This window comes from Anomaloglossus baeobatrachus, chromosome 4 (genome assembly GCF_048569485.1).
Source record: "Anomaloglossus baeobatrachus isolate aAnoBae1 chromosome 4, aAnoBae1.hap1, whole genome shotgun sequence".
NCBI lineage: Eukaryota > Metazoa > Chordata > Amphibia > Anura > Aromobatidae > Anomaloglossus > Anomaloglossus baeobatrachus.
In genome coordinates, this window is record NC_134356.1 from 702,259,558 (window position 1) to 702,280,069 (window position 20,512).

At 53.4% G+C, this 20,512-nt stretch overlaps 1 protein-coding gene across 3 annotated transcripts in view; it reads left to right on the forward strand.

The window, feature by feature from the left end:
* The window catches only part of EPHB4 (EPH receptor B4), a 168,886-nt gene extending 153,983 nt beyond the window's left edge, over window positions 1-14,903 (forward strand). For 2 of the 3 annotated variants that reach the window (XM_075346756.1, XM_075346753.1), the window contains exons 3-16: window positions 1,755-2,439; window positions 9,355-9,510; window positions 9,612-9,941; window positions 10,022-10,158; window positions 10,231-10,393; window positions 10,471-10,591; window positions 10,738-10,802; window positions 11,000-11,113; window positions 11,207-11,454; window positions 13,440-13,655; window positions 13,792-13,941; window positions 14,019-14,212; window positions 14,533-14,688; window positions 14,789-14,903. In XM_075346756.1, the coding sequence (XP_075202871.1) occupies window positions 1,755-2,439; window positions 9,355-9,510; window positions 9,612-9,941; window positions 10,022-10,158; window positions 10,231-10,393; window positions 10,471-10,591; window positions 10,738-10,802; window positions 11,000-11,113; window positions 11,207-11,454; window positions 13,440-13,655; window positions 13,792-13,941; window positions 14,019-14,212; window positions 14,533-14,688; window positions 14,789-14,903 (2,850 nt within the window). The remainder of the gene's footprint in view (window positions 1-1,754; window positions 2,440-9,354; window positions 9,511-9,611; window positions 9,942-10,021; window positions 10,159-10,230; window positions 10,394-10,470; window positions 10,592-10,737; window positions 10,803-10,999; window positions 11,114-11,206; window positions 11,455-13,439; window positions 13,656-13,791; window positions 13,942-14,018; window positions 14,213-14,532; window positions 14,689-14,788) is intronic. The other variant, XM_075346755.1, reaches the window with a different exon arrangement.
* Window positions 14,904-20,512: the final 5,609 nt, after the last annotated feature.

Here is a 20,512-nt window from a genome sequence, read left to right on the forward strand (position 1 = left end):
CTCCTGCGCCGCTCTCGTTGTCTGCTCAGCCCTCTCCTGCACCGCTCTCCTTCTGCTCTGCCCTCTCCTGCACCGCTCTCCTTCTGCTCTGCCCTCTCCTGCGCCGCTCTCGTCGTCTGCTTAGCCCTCTCCTGCGCCGTTCTCTTCTGCTCAGCCCTCTCCTGCACCGCTCTCGTCGTCTGCTCAGCCCTCTCCTGCGCCGCTCTCGTTGTCTGCTCAGCCCTCTCCTGCACCGCTCTCCTCTTCTGCTCAGCCCTCTCCTGCACCGCTCTCGTCGTCTGCTCAGCCCTCTCCTGCACCGCTCTCGTCGTCTGCTCAGCCCTCTCCTGCGCCACTCTCCTCTTCTGCTCAGCCCTCTCCTGCGCCGCTCTCGTCGTTTGCTCAGCCCTCTCCTGCGCCGCTCTCGTCGTTTGCTCAGCCCTCTCCTGCACCGCTCTCCTTCTGCACAGCCCTCTCCTGCACCGCTCTCGTCGTCTGCTCTGCCCTCTCCTGCGCCACTCTCGTCGTCTGCTCTGCCCTCTCCTGCACCGCTCTCGTCGTCTGCTCTGCCCTCTCCTGCGCCGCTCTCGTCGTTTGCTCAGCCCTCTCCTGCACCGCTCTCCTCTTCTGCACAGCCCTCTCCTGCGCCGCTCTCCTCTTCTGCTCAGCCCTCTCCTGCGCCGCTCTCGTCGTTTGCTCAGCCCTCTCCTGCGCCGCTCTCGTCGTTTGCTCAGCCCTCTCCTGCACCGCTCTCCTTCTGCACAGCCCTCTCCTGCACCGCTCTCGTCGTCTGCTCAGCCCTCTCCTGCACCGCTCTCTTCTTCTGCACAGCCCTCTCCTGCACCGCTCTCCTTCTGCACAGCCCTCTCCTGCACCGCTCTCGTCGTCTGCTCTGCCCTCTCCTGCGCCGCTCTCGTCGTTTGCTCAGCACTCTCCTGCGCCGTTCTCTTCTGCACAGCCCTCTCCTGCACCGCTCTCCTCTTCTGCACAGCCCTCTCCTGCGCCGCTCTCCTCTTCTGCTCAGCCCTCTCCTGCGCCACTCTCCTCTTCTGCTCAGCCCTCTCCTGCGCCGCTCTCGTCGTTTGCTCAGCCCTCTCCTGCACCGCTCTCGTCGTCTGCTCAGCCCTCTCCTGCGCCGCTCTCCTCTTCTGCTCAGTCCTCTCCTGCGCCGCTCTCGTCGTTTGCTCAGCCCTCTCCTGCACCGCTCTCCTCTTCTGCACTGCCCTCTCCTGCGCCGCTCTCCTCTTCTGCTCAGCCCTCTCCTGCACCGCTCTCCTCTTCTGCACAGCCCTCTCCTGCACCGCTCTCGTCGTTTGCTCAGCCCTCTCCTGCACCGCTCTCGTCGTCTGCTCTGCCCTCTCCTGCGCCGCTCTCGTCGTTTGCTCAGCACTCTCCTGCGTCGTTCTCTTCTGCACAGCCCTCTCCTGCACCGCTCTCCTCTTCTGCACAGCCCTCTCCTGCGCCGCTCTCCTCTTCTGCTCAGCCCTCTCCTGCGCCGCTCTCGTCGTTTGCTCAGCCCTCTTCTGCATCGCTCTCGTCGTCTGCTCTGCCCTCTCCTGCACCGCTCTCGTCGTTTGCTCAGCCCTCTCCTGCGCCGCTCTCGTCGTTTGCTCAGCCCTCTCCTGCACCGCTCTCGTCGTTTGCTCAGCCCTCTCCTGCGCAGCTCTCGTCGTTTGCTCAGCACTCTCCTGCGCCGTTCTCTTCTGCGCAGCAGCCTCTGTCAGCGCCGCTCTCATTTCTTGCGCTCTCATGGTTTCCGCACCTTTCTCTTGCAGTGGGATGAGACCTCGGGCATAGATGAGGAGCACAATCCTGTCCGCACCTATGAAATCTGCAACTCGAATGTTCCGGACCAGAACAACTGGCTGCGCACCGGCTTCATCCCCCGCGGCCCGGCCCACCACGTCTACATAGAGATCACGTTCACCATGTTTGAGTGCGCCTCCATCACCCGAGCCGGGCGCTCCTGTAAGGAGACCTTTAACCTCTACTACTACCCGGCCAACTCTGACATCGCCAACGACCGTTTCCCAAAATGGATGGAAAATCCTTGGATTAAAATTGACACGGTGGCAGCGGACACTCTGGCGCGGGCCAGCGGGCGAGTGAACGGAGCCCCCACACGCTCCAATGTCAAGACCCTGCGTCTGGGTCCTCTGAAGGAGAACGGTTTCTACTTGGCATTCTTGGATCAGGGAGCGTGCATGGCGGTGCTCGCTGTCCGGGTGTTTTACCACAAGTGCCCAGCAGTGGTGGCCTCGCTGGCCAGCTTCCCGGAGACCGTGCCCGCAGGACTGGTGGTGCCAGCAGAGGGCAGCTGTGTGGATGGAGCCGAGGGCTCTCTGGGAAGACGCCCCATCATGTATTGCCGGGAGGATGGAGAGTGGGCCAAACCCGCAGCGGGAGAGTGCGTCTGTGTGGCTGGAAGGGAAGAAAAAGATGGTCGCACCAAGTGCACAGGTAAAAAGGGGCAGAGCGAGGGTCATGTGGCTCGCGTATGATGTGCTGCCCCCCCCGCGGTGGTGAGCGAGGCTCCATGTAAGTGGCACAGAGCCCTCACTGATGGTCTGGTGCCCATTCTGCACGGCAGCAGCTGGAGGGGGAAGGGTGGGCGCTGTCAGCGCTCGCTGCTCTGAGGTGTCACAGACAAAAGGGGTCTGGAATGTCAGGTATGTGAGGAGGGGGAGCGAGCAGGAAGTACGGAGGGGGCTGAAATTATACCTAACCTGAGACCACCGCTCGCTTAACCCTTCTAACTCTACAGAATCAGAGAGACCACCGCTCGCTTATCCCTTCTAACTCCACCAGGATCAGAGAGGCCACCGCTTGCTTATCCCTTCTAACTCCACAGAATCAGAGAGACCACCGCTCACTTTACCCACTCCACAGATTCAGAGAAACCACCGCTCGCTTAACCCTTCTAACTCTACAGAATCAGAGAGACCACCGCTCACTTTACCCACTCCACAGATTCAGAGAGACCGCCGCTCGCTTAACCCTTCTAACTCTACAGAATCAGAGAGACCACCGCTCGCTTATCCCTTCTAACTCCACCAGGATCAGAGAGGCCACCGCTTGCTTATCCCTTCTAACTCCACAGAATCAGAGAGACCACCGCTCACTTTACCCACTCCACAGATTCAGAGAGACCACCGTTCGCTTATCCCTTCTCTCTACAGAATCAAAGAGACCACCGCTCACTTTACCCACTCCACAGAATCAGAGAGACCACCGCTCACTTTACCCACTCCACAGAATCAGAGAGACCACCGCTCACTTTACCCACTCCACAGAATCAGAGAGACCACCGCTCACTTTACCCACAGAATCAGAGAGACCACCGCTCGCTTATCCCTTCTAACTCCACCAGGATCAGAGAGGCCACCGCTCGCTTAAAGGCCCCGTCACACGCAGAGATAAATCTTTGGCAGATCTGTGGTTGCAGTGAAAACATGGACATATTGTTCCATTTGTATACAGCCACAAACCTGCCACTGATTGTCCACAATTTCACTGCAACCACAGATCTACCACAAATCTGCCGCAGATTTATCTCTGTGTGTGACAGGGCCTTAACTCTAATCCCTTCTAAGAATCAGAGAGACCACTGCTCCTTTCTCCCTCCACCAGTATCATGGAGACCACCGCTCAATTTTCCCTTCTTACTTTACAGAATCAAAGACCCACACTTGCTTCTCCCTTCTCTTTCCACCAGTATCAGACAGACCACTGATCGCTTAACCCTTCTAAAGGGCACTTTACACGCAGCGATATCGATATCGCTGGTGAAAGCACCCGCCTCCGTCAGTTGTGCGTCATGGCCAAATCGCTGCTCATGGCGCACAACATCGCTTACACCCGTCACACATACTTACCTGCCTAGCGACGTCACTGTGGCCGGCGAACCGCCTTCTTTCTAAGGGGGCGGTTCGTGCGGTGTCACAGCGACGAGCGGCGTCACTAAGCGGCCGCCCAAGAGGGGCGGAGATGAGCGGGACGAACATCCCGCCCACCTCCTTCCTTCCTCATTGCAGGAAGCCGCAGGTACGGTGATGTTCCTCATTCCTGCGGTGTCACACATAGCAATGTGTGCTGCCGCAGGAACGACGAACAACCTACGTCCTGCAACAGCAACAATATTTGGGAATGGAACGACGCGTCAACGATTAGGTAAGTAATTTTGATTAACAGTCGTTCGTGTGTTTCACACGCAACGTCGCTAATGAGGTCGGATGTGCGTCACGAGTTCCGTGACCCAACAACATCTCGTTAGCGATGTCCTTGCGTGTAAAGCGGCCTTTACTCCACAGAATCAGAGAGACCACCGCTCGCTTATCCCTTCTCCCTTCACCAGTATCAGAGAGACCACCACTCGCTTATCCTTTCTCCCTTCACCAGAATCAGAGAGACCACCACTCGCTTATCCCTTCTCCCTTCACCAGAATCAGAGAGACCACCACTCGCTTATCCTTTCTCCTTCACCAGAATCAGAGACCACCGCTCGCTTATCCCTTCTCCCTTCACCAGTATCAGAGAGACCACCACTCGCTTATCCTTTCTCCTTCACCAGAATCAGAGAGACCACCGCTCGCTTATCCTTTCTCCTTCACCAGAATCAGAGAGACCACCGCTCGCTTATCCTTTCTCCTTCACCAGAATCAGAGAGACCACCACTCGCTTTATCCCTTCACCAGTATCAGAGAGACCACCACTCGCTTATCCTTTCTCCCTTCACCAGAATCAGAGAGACCACCACTCGCTTATCCCTTCTCCCTTCACCAGTATCAGAGAGACCACCGCTCGCTTAACCCTTCTGACTCCACAGAATCAGAGAGACCACCACTCACTTATCCCTTCTCCCTTCACCAGTATCAGAGAGACCACCACTCACTTATCCTTTCTCCCTTCACCAGAATCAGAGAGACCACCGCTCGCTTAACTCTTCTCCTTCTACCAGTATCAGGGAGACCACTGCTCGCTTATCCCTTCTCCCTCCACCAGTATCATAGAGACCACCACTCACTTAACCCATCTCTCTGCAGAATCAAGACCACTGTTTGCATAACCTTTTCCTTCCATTAGTATCAGAGAGACCACCGATCACTTAACTCTATGCCATTATCAGAGGGACCATCGCTTGCTTAACCTTCTTCAGAATTAGAGACCACCGCTCACTTAATCCTTCTCAGAATCTGAGACCATCGCCCGCTTAACCCTTCTCCCACTGCAGAATCAGAAACAACCGCTCTCTTGACCATTTTCCTTACATTAGTATAATAGAGACCACCGCTTGCTTCACCCTTCTTCCACTGGTATAATAGAAACCACTGCTCGCTTCACCCTTCTCCTTCCACCAGTCCCCTAGAAACCACTGCTCGCTTCATCCTTCTAATTCCACCAGTATAATAGCAAGCACCGCTCGCTTCACCGTTCTCCTACCACCAGTATCATATAATCCACCGCTCGCTTCACCCTTCTCCTACCACCAGTATGATAGAATCCACCACTCGCTTCACCCTTCTCCTACCACCAGTATCAGAATCCACCGCTCACTTCACCCTTCTTCCACTGGTACAATAGAATCCACTCGCTTCACCCTTCTCCTTCCACCAGTATCATAGAAACCACCCCTCGCTTCAGCCTTCTCCTTTGGCAGTATCATAGAAACCACCGCTCGCTTCACCCTTCTCCTTCCACCAGTATCATAGAATCCACCGCTCGCTTCACCCTTCTCCTACCACCAGTATCATAGAATCCACCGCTCGCTTCACTCTTCTCCTACCACCAGTATCATAGAATCCACCGCTCGCTTCACCCTTCTTCCACTGGTACAATAGAAACCACCGCTCGCTTCACCCTTCTTCCACTGGTACAATAGAAACCACCACTCGTTTCACCCTTCACCTTCCACTAGTATCATAGAAATTACCGCTCTCTTCACCCTTCTTCTTTGGCAGTATCATAGCAACTACCGCTTGCTTCACCCTTCTCCTTCCACCAGTATCATAGAAACCACCACTCGCTTCACCCTTCTCCTTCCACCAGTATCATAGAAACCACTGCTCGCTTCAGCCTTCTCCTTCAACATATCATAGAAACCACCCCTCGCTTCAGCCTTCTCCTTCGGCAGTATCATAGAATCCACCGCTCGCTTCACCCTTCTCCTTCCACCAGTGTCATAGAATCCACCGCTCACTTCACCCTTCTTCCACTGGTACAATAGAAACAACCTCTCGCTTCACCCTTCTCCTTCCACGAGTATCATAGAAATCACCGCTCACTTCAGCCTTTTCGTTCGGCAGTATCATAGAAACCATCGCTCTCTTCACCCTTTTCCTTAGGCAGTATCATAGAAACCATCGCTCGCTTCACCCTTTTCCTTCGGCAGTATCATAGAAACCACCGCTCGCTTCACTCTTCTCCTTCCACCTGATTATAGAAACCACCGCTTGCTTCACTCTTCTCCTTCGGCAGTATCATAGAAACCACTGCTCGCATCACCCTTCTCCTTCCAATAGTATCATAGAAACCACCGCTCGCTTCACCCTTCTCCTTCGGCAGTATCATAGAACCCACCGCTCGCTTCACCCTTCTCCTTCGGCAGTATCATAGAACCCACCGCTCGCTTCAGCCTTCTCCTTCAGCAGTATAATAGAAACCACTGCTCGCTTCACCCTTCTCCTTCCACCAGTCCCCTAGAAACCACTGCTCGCTTCATCCTTCTCCTTCCACCAGTATAATAGCAACCACCGCTCGCTTCACCGTTCTCCTACCACCAGTATCATATAATCCACCGCTCGCTTCACCCTTCTCCTACCACCAGTATGATAGAATCCACCACTCGCTTCACCCTTCTCCTACCACCAGTAATAATAATAATAATAATCTTTATTTCTATAGCGCCAACATATTCCGTAGCGCTTTACAATTCAGGAGGATCATATACAAACAAGTAACAGTTATAGAAATACAATATTTAGAGGGAAAAAAAATACAACCCTGCTCGTGAGAGCTTACAATCTACAATGAGATGGGGGGAGAGGCAAGGTTCAAGTGCTTATTTACAATGACAATCCAACCATCTCACGGAAATGGGGCTGGATAATGGTTTCCTGGACCAGTGGGCCCGAGCCTTGAGATGCCTTTGGGTGCCATGGAGTTTGATGTGGAGTTATGTTGTGAGAGGTTGTAGAGGGACTATGTGAATCGAACCAGTATCAGAATCCACCGCTCGCTTCACCCTTCTTCCACTGGTACAATAGAAACCACCGCTCGCTTCACCCTTCTTCCACTGGTACAATAGAAACCACTGCTCGCTTCACCCTTCTTCCACTGGTACAATAGAAACCACCGCTCGCTTCACCCTTCACCTTCCACTAGTATCATAGAAATTACCGCTCTCTTCACCCTTCTTCTTTGGCAGTATCATAGCAACTACCGCTTGCTTCACCCTTCTCCTTCCACCAGTATCATAGAAACCACCACTCGCTTCACCCTTCTCCTTCCACCAGTATCATAGAAACCACTGCTTGCTTCAGCCTTCTCCTTCGACATATCATAGAAACCACCCCTCGCTTCAGCCTTCTCCTTCGGCAGTATCATAGAATCCACCTCTCGCTTCACCCTTCTCCTTCCACCAGTGTCATAGAATTCACCGCTCACTTCACCCTTCTTCCACTGGTACAATAGAAACAACCGCTTGCTTCACCCTTCTTCCACGAGTATCATAGAAACCACCTCTCGCTTCACCCTTCTCCTTCCACGAGTATCATAGAAATCACCGCTCACTTCAGCCTTTCGTTCGGCAGTATCATAGAAACCACCGCTCGCTTCAGCCTTCCCCTTCGGCAGTGTCATAGAAACCACTGCCCGCTTCAGCCTTCTCCTTCCATTAGTATCATAGAAACCACCGCTCGCTTCACCCTTCTCCTTCGGCAGTGTCATAGAAACCACTGCTCGCTTCAGCCTTCTTCGACATATCATAGAAACCACCCCTCGCTTCAGCCTTCTCCTTCGGCAGTATCATAGAATCCACCGCTCGCTTCACCCTTCTCCTTCCACCAGTGTCATAGAATCCACCGCTCACTTCACCCTTCTTCCACTGGTACAATAGAAACAACCGCTCGCTTCACCCTTCTTCCACGAGTATCATAGAAACCACCTCTCGCTTCACCCTTCTCCTTCCACGAGTATCATAGAAATCACCGCTCACTTCAGCCTTTCGTTCGGCAGTATCATAGAAACCACCGCTCGCTTCAGCCTTCTCCTTCGGCAGTGTCATAGAAACGACTGCTCGCTTCAGCCTTCTCCTTCCATTAGTATCATAGAAACCACCGCTCGCTTCACCCTTCTCCTTCGGCAGTGCCATAGAAATTACCGCTTGCTTCAGCCTTCTCCTTCAGCAGTATCATAGAAACCACTGCTCGCTTCAGCCTTCTCCTTCCATTAGTATCATAGAAACCACCGCTTCCTTCACCCTTCTCCTTCGGCAGTGCCATAGAAACCACCGCTCGCTTCACCCTTCGGCAGTGTCCTAGAAATCACCGCTCGCTTCACCCTTCTCCTTCGGCAGTATCATAGAAACCACCGCTCGCTTCAGCCTTCTCCTTCGGCAGTATCATAGAAACCACCGCTCGCTTCAGCCTTCTCCTTCCATTAGTATCATAGAAATCACCGCTCGCTTCACCCTTCTCCTTCCACCAGTATCATAGAATCCACCGCTCGCTTCAGCCTTCTCCTACCACCAGTATCATAGAAACCACCCCTCGCTTCAGCCTTCTCCTTCCACTAGTATCATAGAAACCATCGCTCTCTTCACCCTTTTCCTTCGCCAGTATCATAGAAACCACCGCTCGCTTCAGCCTTCTCCTTCGGCAGTGTCATAGAAACCACCGCTCGCTTCAGCCTTCTCCTTCCATTAGGATCATAGAAACCACCGCTCGCTTCACCCTTCTCCTTCGGCAGTGCCATAGAAATTACCGCTTGCTTCAGCCTTCTCCTTCAGCAGTATCATAGAAACCACCGCTCGCTTCAGCCTTCTCCTTCGGCAGTGTCATAGAAACCACCGCTCGCTTCAGCCTTCTCCTTCCATTAGGATCATAGAAACCACCGCTCGCTTCACCCTTCTCCTTCGGCAGTGCCATAGAAATTACCGCTTGCTTCAGCCTTCTCCTTCAGCAGTATCAGAGAGCTCGTGAGTGGTGCTCTGTCATTGAAGTGAGCAGCGAGATGTAGTACCAGATGCAGCCTCTGGACAGGAGAGGCGCCGTTTCTCGTTGTGTACTATCCTTTGCTGCTTGTAAGAAATGTACCCCGTGGTCCGGCACACATGACCTGCTCTAGACTAAGGAGTTTGCACTCTTTTTCTCTGTGTAGTATGCCTACCTGGATATTTTAAGCCGAATGTTGGTGAGCTGCCCTGCCAGATGTGTCCTCAGAACAGCCTCTCTACCACCGCCGGTGCAACGGTGTGCATCTGCAAAGCGGGGTATTACCGTGCCCCCGGGGACCCGGTGACTGCGCCCTGCACCAGTAAGTACCCTGGGCCTCTCTGGGACCCTCACTCTGCAGCAGCGTGGACCCCGCGGGAACTGATCTGCACTTTCTGGTGACATGATCTCTTTTTCCTGCAGAGCCGCCATCTTCTCCTCGGAGCATTGTCTCCAGTGTGAACGGATCTGCCCTAGATCTGGACTGGAGCGAGCCCCTGGACTCTGGGGGGCGCTCGGACCTGTACTATGAGGTGCAGTGTTCGGAGTACGCTGCGGGTGGGGGCTGGGTGTCCTGCAGCCGCCTCTCCTTCATACCGAGACCCCAAAAACTAACAGATCGTAAGCTGCGAGTGTCCGGCCTCCGACCGCAAGTCATCTACAACTTCCGGGTCCTGGCGTTGAATGGCGTGTCGGAACGTAACGGTGCGGCAGCGATGGGCGAGGAGCTGAATGTCACCATTGACCGTGACCGTGAGTCCTAATACTGCGGTGTATATGTATCCGCACCCTTCTAGGATGAGGGATTAACCCCTTTATTCTCCGTCCTGCAGTTCCTCATGCGGTGACCGGTATCCAGCAGATGGCCTCCTCCGCGTCCTCCTTGTCCTTGAGGTGGAGCCCAGCAGCGCCCCCACAGTCTCCAAACAGGGGGAGCATTCTGGATTATGAGGTCAAATACTATGAGAAGGTGAGGTGGGCAGAAGTGGGGGGCAACAGGCAGAGGAGGCACGGAGCCGCACTAATGAGGGTCCCTCCACAGGATCAGGAAAAGCCGCTCATCATGTTCCTGAAGACCACCAGCAGTGAGGCCAAGCTGCCGGGCCTGCGCTCGGGGACCGTGTACATTGTGCAGGTGCGGGCCAGGACCGAGGCCGGATACGGGGCCTTCAGTGGAGAAAGTGTGTTCCAGACGCTGCCATTAGGTACGTGGGGGGCAACTGTACACTGATAGTATATGATGATCTGTGCAGACCCCAGTAACCTTCCCGTATACTTATAGGGGCCTTTCTTCTTCCAGACCCAGAGAAGGCCCAACCGCAGGTGGAGCTGATTGCCGGCACGGTGGGGGTGGGCGCAATTCTCATCCTTATTGTCGCCATCATTGCCGTGGTGTGTGTGAGGTATGTGACCATGGTCAGCCCCAAACTACAGCCTTTACCTGATGTGTGAGGGATTGTCAGCCACAGCAACATTATGTACATCTGGCAGAACGTTGCGTGACCCGGTGACGATTACGTGGCTTTCATGGTTCCCTCTGTGTATACAGGAGGCATGGAAGTAACAAGGAGCCGGAGTACGCGGACAAGCCGGGCCAGTACCTGATCGGGCACAGTAAGTGCGCAGGGTGGGTGGAGCTCTTGGGGATATTGACATGTCGTCCACCATTCCATCATTATTTGTGACGCTCAGACCCCCCGTACGTGTCCCCTCCATTGTGTTTAGTCTCCCAGAGCATTTCTGTGGCTGAGGCGGGATGTATCTTATGGTGCCCGAGTCTCGGGTCATCATTAATGGTCTTGTTCTTTCAGATACCAAACTATACATTGATCCGTTCACCTACGAAGACCCCAACGAGGCTGTGAGAGAATTTGCTAAAGAGATCGATGTCTCCTATGTGAAGATTGAGGAGGTGATCGGAGCTGGTGAGTAGATGTGGAGGCTGCAGGAGAACTGTAGAGGTAGACGGGGGTATGTCCATACTGAGGGGCTGCACACTGACCGAGGGTCTCTGACAGGGGAGTTTGGAGAAGTCTGTCGGGGGCGTCTAAAAGTCCCAGGGAAGAAGGAAAATTATGTGGCTATAAAGACTCTGAAGGGCGGTTACACCGAGCGTCAACGTCGCGAGTTTCTGAGTGAGGCCAGCATCATGGGACAGTTCCAGCACCCCAACATCATCCACCTGGAAGGAGTTATCACCAATAACTGTCCTGTCATGATCATCACTGAGTACATGGAAAATGGCGCTCTGGACTCATTTCTGAGGGTGAGTGAAGGGCCTGTCGGAGGATTGTTGTGGTGGGTGAATGAGGGTCTGTCGGAGGACGGATAAGTGGGTGAAGGCGGGTCTGTCGGAGGACGGATGAGTGGATGGAGGAGAGCCTAGCAGAGGACGGATGAGTGTGTGGAGAAGGGCGTGTCACAGGACGAATGAGTGGATGAAGGAGGGTCTGTCGGAGGACGGATGAGGGGTGGAGGAGGGCCTGGCGGAGAACAGATGAGTGGGTGGTTGGAGGAGTAACTGGCAGATGATTGTTCTGGCATGCAGAGGACTTTCTGCCAGAAGATGGTTGAGGTGGGCGAAAAAAGATCTACTGGATTGGAGGGCGTTTGGGGTGGATGGCGGAAAGTCTGTCGGAGGACAGTTTGAGCAGACGGAGGAGGGTCTATCACGGCAGTGTTCCCCAACTCCAGTCCTCAAGGCCCACCAGCAGTGCATGCTTTCAGGATTTCCTTACCATTGCACAGGTGTTGGGATCATCAGCTGTGGAGGTGATCCCAGCACCTGCACAGTAGTAAGGAGATCCTGAAAACATGCACTGTTGGTGGGCCTTGAGGACTGGAGTCAGGGAACACTGTGCCAGAGGACGGTTGGAGGTTTGGGGCGGGCGGAGGAGCGTCTGCCTGTGGACTGTTGGGTGGTTGGGGTGGGTGTAGGAAGGTCTGACAAAGGATAGTTGGAGTGGGAAGAAGAGAGTCTATTGGAGGTTGGAGGAAGGACGATTGTGGCCGGTGGAGGAGGGTCTGTTGGAGAACGGTGGGGAGTTGGGGGTTGGTGTAGGAGAGTCTACTGGAGGACGATTGGGGGGGGGGGCGCGCAAAAGAGCGTTTGGTGGAGGACAGTTGGGGTTAGCAGTCTGGTGGAGGACAGTTGGGGTGGGCAGATAAGTGTCTGCAGGTGGATGGTTTGGGGCTGATGGAGGAAGGTCTGTCAGAGGATGCATGAGGCTAGCGGAGAAGGGTCTGTTGGAGGATGGTTGGGGCTGGTGGAGAAGGGGCTGGCGGAGGATGGTTGGGGCTGGTGGAGGACAGTTGGGATTGGCTGAGGAGGGTCGGCTAGAGGACAGTTGGGGCGGGCGGAGAAGGGTCTGTCAGAGGACGATTGGGGTGGGCAGAGGAGTCTGGAGGGCGGAGGATGGTTGAGGTGGGCGAAGGAGGGTCTGGTGGAGAATGGTTGGGCCTGGCGGAGGAAAGTGCATGGTTGGCGCTGGTGGAGGATGGTTGTTGGAGAATGGTTGGGGCTGCCGCAGGGGTGTCTGTCAAAGGATGGTTCGGGTGGGTGGAGGAGGGTGATTTTGGTTAGTGAAGGATGGTCTGTTGGAGGTCGTTTGGGGTGGGCGGAGGAGGGTCTGGTGGAGGAAGGTTTGTGTGGATGGTGGATGGTCTGCAAGAGGATGGTTTGGGTGGGCGGAGAAGGGTGTCTAAGAGGATGATTACAGCTGGCAGGGGATGGTCTGGTGGTGGAAGACGGTTGAGGTGGGCGGAGGAAGGCTTGTCAGAGGATACTTTGGGTGGGCAGAAGAAGGTCTGCCGGAGGATGCTTGTAGCTGGTGGTGGATGGTCTGTCGGAGGATGGTTTGGGCAGGCAGAGAAAGGTCTCTCTGAGGATGGTGGGGCTTGAGGTGGCCTGTGGAGGGTCTCTCTGTGGATGTTTGGGGCTGACAGAGGAGCATCTATTGAAGGAGGTTTGGGGCTGCTGGAGGAGCGTCTGGATGACTGCGGGGGTTTGGGGCAGGTGGAGGAAGGTCTCTCGGAAAGCAGTGTGTGTTTGGGGCGGGTGGAGGAGGGTCACTCAGTGGATGGTTGTGGCTTGCAGAGGAGCATCTGTTGCATGACTGTGGGGGGTTGCTTCAGGCGGAGGAAGGTCTCTCTGCGATGGGGGATTGGGAGAGGTGGAGAAGGGTCTGGCGGAGGAGGTTCAGGGAATGGGGACTATTAGAGGATAACACTAAACCATTTTTGTGTTTGCAGCAAAACGATGGCCAGTTTACTCCAATCCAGCTGGTAGGGATGCTACGAGGGATCGCCTCGGGTATGCGCTACCTGGCAGAGATGAATTATGTTCACCGCGACCTGGCGGCACGAAATATTTTGGTGAACAGTAACTTAGTTTGTAAAGTGTCAGATTTTGGATTGTCCCGATTCTTGCAAGAAGGATCGACTGACCCAACGTACACGTCCTGCCTGGTGAGAAGAGGTCGGGGGTTGGGGAGGTTGAGCTGTACATTTCTGTTCTTCATGGTGGGGGTTATGGAGGTTCTGGGCTCTGGCTTGGATCGAGGGATGGAACATAACATAATATTGACCTTTCTCCATATCTCAGGGTGGTAAAATACCGATCAGATGGACGGCACCAGAAGCCATCGCCTTCCGCAAGTTTACTTCATCTAGTGACGTCTGGGGCTACGGCATAGTCATGTGGGAGGTCATGTCCTTCGGCGAACGTCCTTACTGGGACATGTCCAACCAGGATGTGAGTCCAGGAGCCTGTGGGTGGTGGGACTGGGCCTCCACTGTAGGGACTAACGTGCCACCTCCTGATTCCCTCAGGTCATCAATGCCATCGAGCAGGATTACCGGCTGCCCGCTCCACCAGATTGTCCGTCCGCTCTTCACCAGCTCATGCTGGACTGCTGGCAGCGCGACCGAGCCGCCCGTCCTCGCTTTACTGAGATTGTTAGCGCTCTGGACAAGCTCATCCGCAATCCAGCCAGCCTAAAGATCACGGCGCGGGAGCAGCCAGGGTAAGAGAGGGCCTACTGAGTGAGACAGAAATGCATCTTTCCAGGGAGGAATGGGTTAAGGGAGACGAGGAACGTTCCATAAATGCCAGGTAATGGGAAGCAATCGGACAACTTGGACTGCCTCTTTAAGGAGATCTGCAGTATCGGGTGACAGCAGGGCAGGGGTTAACGGGGCTCTGAACAGGACGTGAGGTCGGCTCCGCAGGTCAGGCCGGGGGTCAGTGTTCCAGGGTTAGCAGGAAGCGCAGGAAGTTTCTGGGCGTAGTGGAGATAATGGGGGATTGTATTGTGTAATGTCAGCAATGTCCGTCTCTCTCCAGATCCTCGCAGCCCCTCCTGGACCAGCGCACGCCCCACTACTCCTCCTTCTCCTCGGTGGGCGAGTGGCTCCATGCCATCAAAATGGGAAGATATGAAGACGGATTCCGCAACGCAGGCTTCACCACCTTCAGCCGAGTGCGACAGATGACCACAGAGTACGTAATTGTGATATTGGGGTAGGGGGCGCCGTAGAGCAGTGCAGTCATGATGGGCGCAGGGTGAGGGCTAATGAAATGTGCCTTCTGTTTCCCTCAGAGATCTTCTGCGGATCGGGGTCACCCTGGCCGGGCATCAGAAGAAGATCCTGTCTAGTCTCCAGCAGATTGTCCCAGCTGAGAAGGCCTCGGGGGGCTCGGCGCCGTTCTACTGAATATTTGCATCCGATCATTGGACATTGTGCAATGCCATGACTGTGAGCCTAAAGCCGCCATGACGCTGGCGCGGGCGGTCAGTGCTGGACCGTAGTGCAACCTTCTGACTCTAGAGGCTGCCCTGCACAGCCGGCACAAGACTGGAAACCTGTGTGTATAACGGACCAATCCAACAGCTGACCCAGGAGACCGTCAGCAAAAAAGCACAGGAGATCGCCGATAAAGCATGGGAGACCGCCGATAATCAAACCCGGGAGACCGCCTATAATAGAGCACCGTCTCCTGGGTAATAAAGGATTGGAAACCACTGATTATACAGCTATGGTGACCGCCTGTAATAAAGCCCAGGAGACCGCCTGTAGTAAAGGATAGGAGACCACCTGTAATAAAGCCCAGGAGACCGCCTGTAGTAAAGGACAGGAGACCACCTGTAATAAAGCCCAGGAGTTCGCCTATAATAGAGCACCGTCTCCTGGATAATAAAGGACTGGAAACCACTGATTATACAGCTATGGTGACCGCCTGTCATAAAGCCCAGGAGACCGCCTGTAGTAAAGGACAGGAGACGACCTGTAGTAAAGCCCAAAAGACTGCCTGTAGTAAAGCCCAGAAAACCGTCTGTAATAAAGAACAGGAGACCGCATGTAATAAAGCCCAGGAGACTGCCTGTAATAAAGCCCAGGAGACTGCCTGTAATAAAGCCCAGGAGACTGCCTGTAATAAAGCCCAGGAGACTGCCTGTAATAAAGCCCAGGAGACTGCCTGTAATAAAGCCCAGGAGACCGCCTGTAGTAAAGGACAGGAGACCACCTGTAGTAAAGCCCAAAAGACTGCCTGTAATAAAGAACAGGAGACCGTCTGTAGTAAAGCCCAGAAAACCGTCTGTAATAAAGAACAGGAGACCGCCTGTAATAAAGCCAAGGAGTCCGCCTGTAATAAAGCCCAGGAGTCCGCCTGTAATAAAGCCCAGGAGTCCGCCTGTAATAAAGCCCAGGAGATCGCCTGTAATAAAGCCCAGGAGTCCGCCTGTAATAAAGCCCAGGAGTCCGCCTGTAATAAAGCCCAGGAGACCGCCTGTAATAAAGCCCAGGAGATCGCCTGTAATAAAGCCCAGGAGTCCGCCTGTAATAAAGCCCAGGAGACCGCCTGTCATAGTGTAGGGACGCCTGTAATAAAGCCCAGGAGACCACCTGTAATAAAGCCCAGGAGACCGCCTGTAATAAAGCCCAGGAGACCGCCTGTAATAAAGCCCAGGAGACCGCCTGTAATAAAGCCCAGGAGTCCGCCTGTAATAAAGCCCAGGAGTCCGCCTGTAATAAAGCCCAGGAGTCCGCCTGTAATAAAGCCCAGGAGTTCGCCTGTAATAAAGCCCAGGAGACCGCCTGTAATAAAGCCCAGGAGACCGCCTGTACTAAAGCCCAGGAGACCGCCTGTACTAAGGCCCAGGAGACCGCCTGTACTAAAGCCCTGGAGTCCGCCTGTAATAAAGCCCAGGAGACCGGCTGTAATAAAGCCCAGGAGACCGGCTGTAATAAAGCCCAAGAGACCGGCTGTAATAAAGCCCAGGAGACCGGCTGTAATAAAGCCCAGGAGTCCGGCTGTAATAAAGCCCAGGAGACCGCCTGTAATAAAGCCCAGGAGACCGCCTGTAATAAAGCCCAGGAGACCGCCTGTAATAAAGCCCAGGAGACCGCCTGTAATAAAGCCCAGGAGACCGCCTGTAATAAAGCCCAGGAGACCGGCTGTAATAAAGCCCAGGAGACCGGCTGTAATAAAGCCCAGGAGACCGGCTGTAATAAAGCCCAGGAGTCCGACTGTAATAAAGCCCAGGAGACCGCCTGTAATAAAGCCCAGGAGACCGCCTGTAATAAAGCCCAGGAGACCGCCTGTAATAAAGCCCAGGAGACCGCCTGTAATAAAGCCCAGGAGACCGCCTGTAATAAAGCCCATGAGACCGGCTGTAATAAAGCCCAGGAGACCGGCTGTAATAAAGCCCAGGAGACCGGCTGTAATAAAGCCCAGGAGACCGGCTGTAATAAAGCCCAGGAGACCGGCTGTAATAAAGCCCAGGAGACCGGCTGTAATAAAGCCCAGGAGTCCGACTGTAATAAAGCCCAGGAGACCGCCTGTAATAAAGCCCAGGAGACCGCCTGTAATAAAGCCCAGGAGACCGCCTGTAATAAAGCCCAGGAGTCCGCCTGTAATAAAGCCCAGGAGTCCGCCTGTAATAAAGCCCAGGAGACCGCCTGTAATAAAGCCCAGGAGCCCGCCTGTAATAAAGCCCAGGAGACCGCCTGTAATAAAGCCCAGGAGACCGCCTGTAATAAAGCCCAGGAGACCGCCTGTCATAGTGTAGGGACGCCTGTTCTAGACTGTAGGACTACAATGGTCCCATGACCTCCGCTCAGAGGTCTCTTACCTCTCACCAATCACACTGCAGCCCTGTGTGACCTTTGACCCTCGGCTGTTGCTGGAGGCGGCCCCCGCGCTCTGTACACCCCTGTATATAGCTGTATATTCTCACATCTTCCTGTTGTTCTTGCATTTTTATATTAAATTATTTGATAATAAAAGCTGAGTAAAGGGTTAATGAAGCGCCGCTCCTGCTGCTGGTTAATGCAGCCTGGGCAGATGATGACACCTCTCACACGTGCTTCACTCATTGTCACCTGGGTAACAGTCAGTATGGCCACCGCTGGCCGTTCCTGCAGGATCCAGGAAAGCTGGGTGCTCCGGGAACTGCGGCTGCCATATTGGTTATTGCCCAGCATTCCTGCACCTCATTGGCTATATGTTCCTGTCGCCCCAAACAAATCACGTGATTAGTGGGTTCCTGAGACCTCGTGACATAGTGCGGGGTGATGGATGGGGGGCCGGGGCCTGAGTCACACAATGTGGCCCCATATCCAATCCACACGTCACAGCTCCCACATCACACGCCGCACACGGGTGATAATAAAGAGACCCCAAGTGTCCCATGTATGACCGCAGGACGGCACCGCCGCCACACCTCCCCCACACCCATGTGACCAAAGACCCTTCACAGGACACCCCCCCCCCCCAGCACAAAGACTATCACTACCTGTACTACTATCACTGTAGAGGGTCCAGAAGGAAGGAGAAGCGGGGGGTGATATTACACGGGGGAGCGTCTGTATTACACGGGTGATATTACACGAGGGGAGTGTCTGTATTACACGTGTGATATTACACTGGGGGAGTGTCTGTATTATACGTGTGATATTACACGGGGGAGTCTGTATTACACGTGTGATATTACACGGGGGGAGTGTCTGTATTACACGTGTGATATTACACTGGGGGAGTGTCTGTATTATACGTGTGATATTACACGGGGGAGTCTGTATTACATGTGTGATATTACACGGGGGGAGTGTCTGTATTATACGTGTGATATTACACGGGGGAGTCTGTATTACATGTGTGATATTACACGGGGGAGTGTCTGTATTACACGTGTGATATTACACGGGGGGAGTGTCTGTATTACACGTGTGATATTACACGGGGTAGTGTCTGTATTACACGTGTGATATTATACGGGGGGAGTGTCTGTATTACACGTGTGATATTACACGGGGGAGTGTCTGTATTACACGTGTGATATTACACGGGGGAGTGTCTGTATTACACGTGTGATATTACACGGGGGGAGTGTCTGTATTACACGTGTGATATTACACGGGGGGAGTGTCTGTATTATACGTGTGATATTACACGGGGGAGTCTGTATTACATGTGTGATATTACACGGGGGAGTGTCTGTATTACACGTGTGATATTACACGGGGGGAGTGTCTGTATTACACGTGTGATATTACACGGGGTAGTGTCTGTATTACACGTGTGATATTATACGGGGGGAGTGTCTGTATTACACGTGTGATATTACACGGGGGAGTGTCTGTATTACACGTGTGATATTACACGGGGGAGTGTCTGTATTACACGTGTGATATTACACGGGGGGAGTGTCTGTATTACACGTGTGATATTACACGGGGGGAGTGTCTGTATTACACGTGTGATATTACACGGGGTAGTGTCTGTATTACACGTGTGATATTATACGGGGGGAGTGTCTGTATTACACGTGTGATATTACACGGGGGAGTGTCTGTATTACACGTGTGATATTACACGGGGGAGTGTCTGTATTACACGTGTGATATTACACGGGGGAGTGTCTGTATTACACGTGTGATATTACACAGGGGGAGTGTCTGTATTACACGTGTGATATTACACGGGGGGAGTGTCTGTATTACACGTGTGATATTACACGGGGGGAGTGTCTGTATTACACGTGTGATATTACACGGGGGAGTGTCTGTATTACACGTGTGATATTACACGGGGGGAGTGTCTGTATTACACGTGTGATATTACACGGGGGGAGTGTCTGTATTACACGTGTGATATTACACGGGGGGAGTGTCTGTATTACACGTGTGATATTACACGGGGGGAGTGTCTGTATTACACGTGTGATATTACACGGGGAGTGTCTGTATTACACGTGTGATATTACACGAGGGGAGTGTCTGTATTACACGTGTGATATTACACGGGGGGAGTGTCTGTATTACACGTGTGATATTACACGGGGGGAGTGTCTGTATTACACATGATATATTACACGGGGGAGTGTCTGTATTACACGTGTGATATTACACGGGGGAGTGTCTGTATTACACGTGTGATATTACACGGGGGGAGTGTCTGTATTACACATGATATATTACACGGGGGAGTGTCTGTATTACACGTGTGATATTACACGGGGGAGTGTCTGTATTACACGTGTGATATTACACGGGGGGAGTGTCTGTATTACACATGATATATTACACGGGGGAATGTCTGTATTACACGTGTGGTATTACACGGGGGGAGCGTCTGTATTACACGTGTGATATTACACGGGGGAGTGTCTGTATTACACTGTGATATTACACGGGGGAGTGTCTGTATTACACGTGTGATATTACACGGGGGGAGCGTCTGTATTACACGTGTGATATTACACGGGGGAGTGTCTGTATTACACGTGTGATATTACACGGGGGAGTGTCTGTATTACACGTGTGATATTACACTGGGGAGCGTCTGTATTACACGTGTGATATTACACGGGGGAGTGTCTGTATTACACGTGTGATATTACACGGGGGGAGTGTCTGTATTACACGTGTGATATTACACGGGGGGAGTGTCTGTATTACACGTGTGATATTACACGGGGGGAGTGTCTGTATTACACGTGTGATATTACACGGGGGGAGTGTCTGTATTACACGTGTGATATTACACGGGGGGAGTGTCTGTATTATACGTGTGATATTACACGGGGGAGTGTCTGTATTACACGTGTGATATTACACGGGGGAGTGTCTGTATTATACGTGTGATATTACACGGGGGGAGTGTCTGTATTACACGTGTGATATTACACGGGGGAGTGTCTGTATTACACGTGTGGTATTACACGGGGGGAGCGTCTGTATTACACGTGTGATATTACACGGGGGAGTGTCTGTATTACACGTGTGATATTACACGGGGGGAGTGTCTGTATTATACGTGT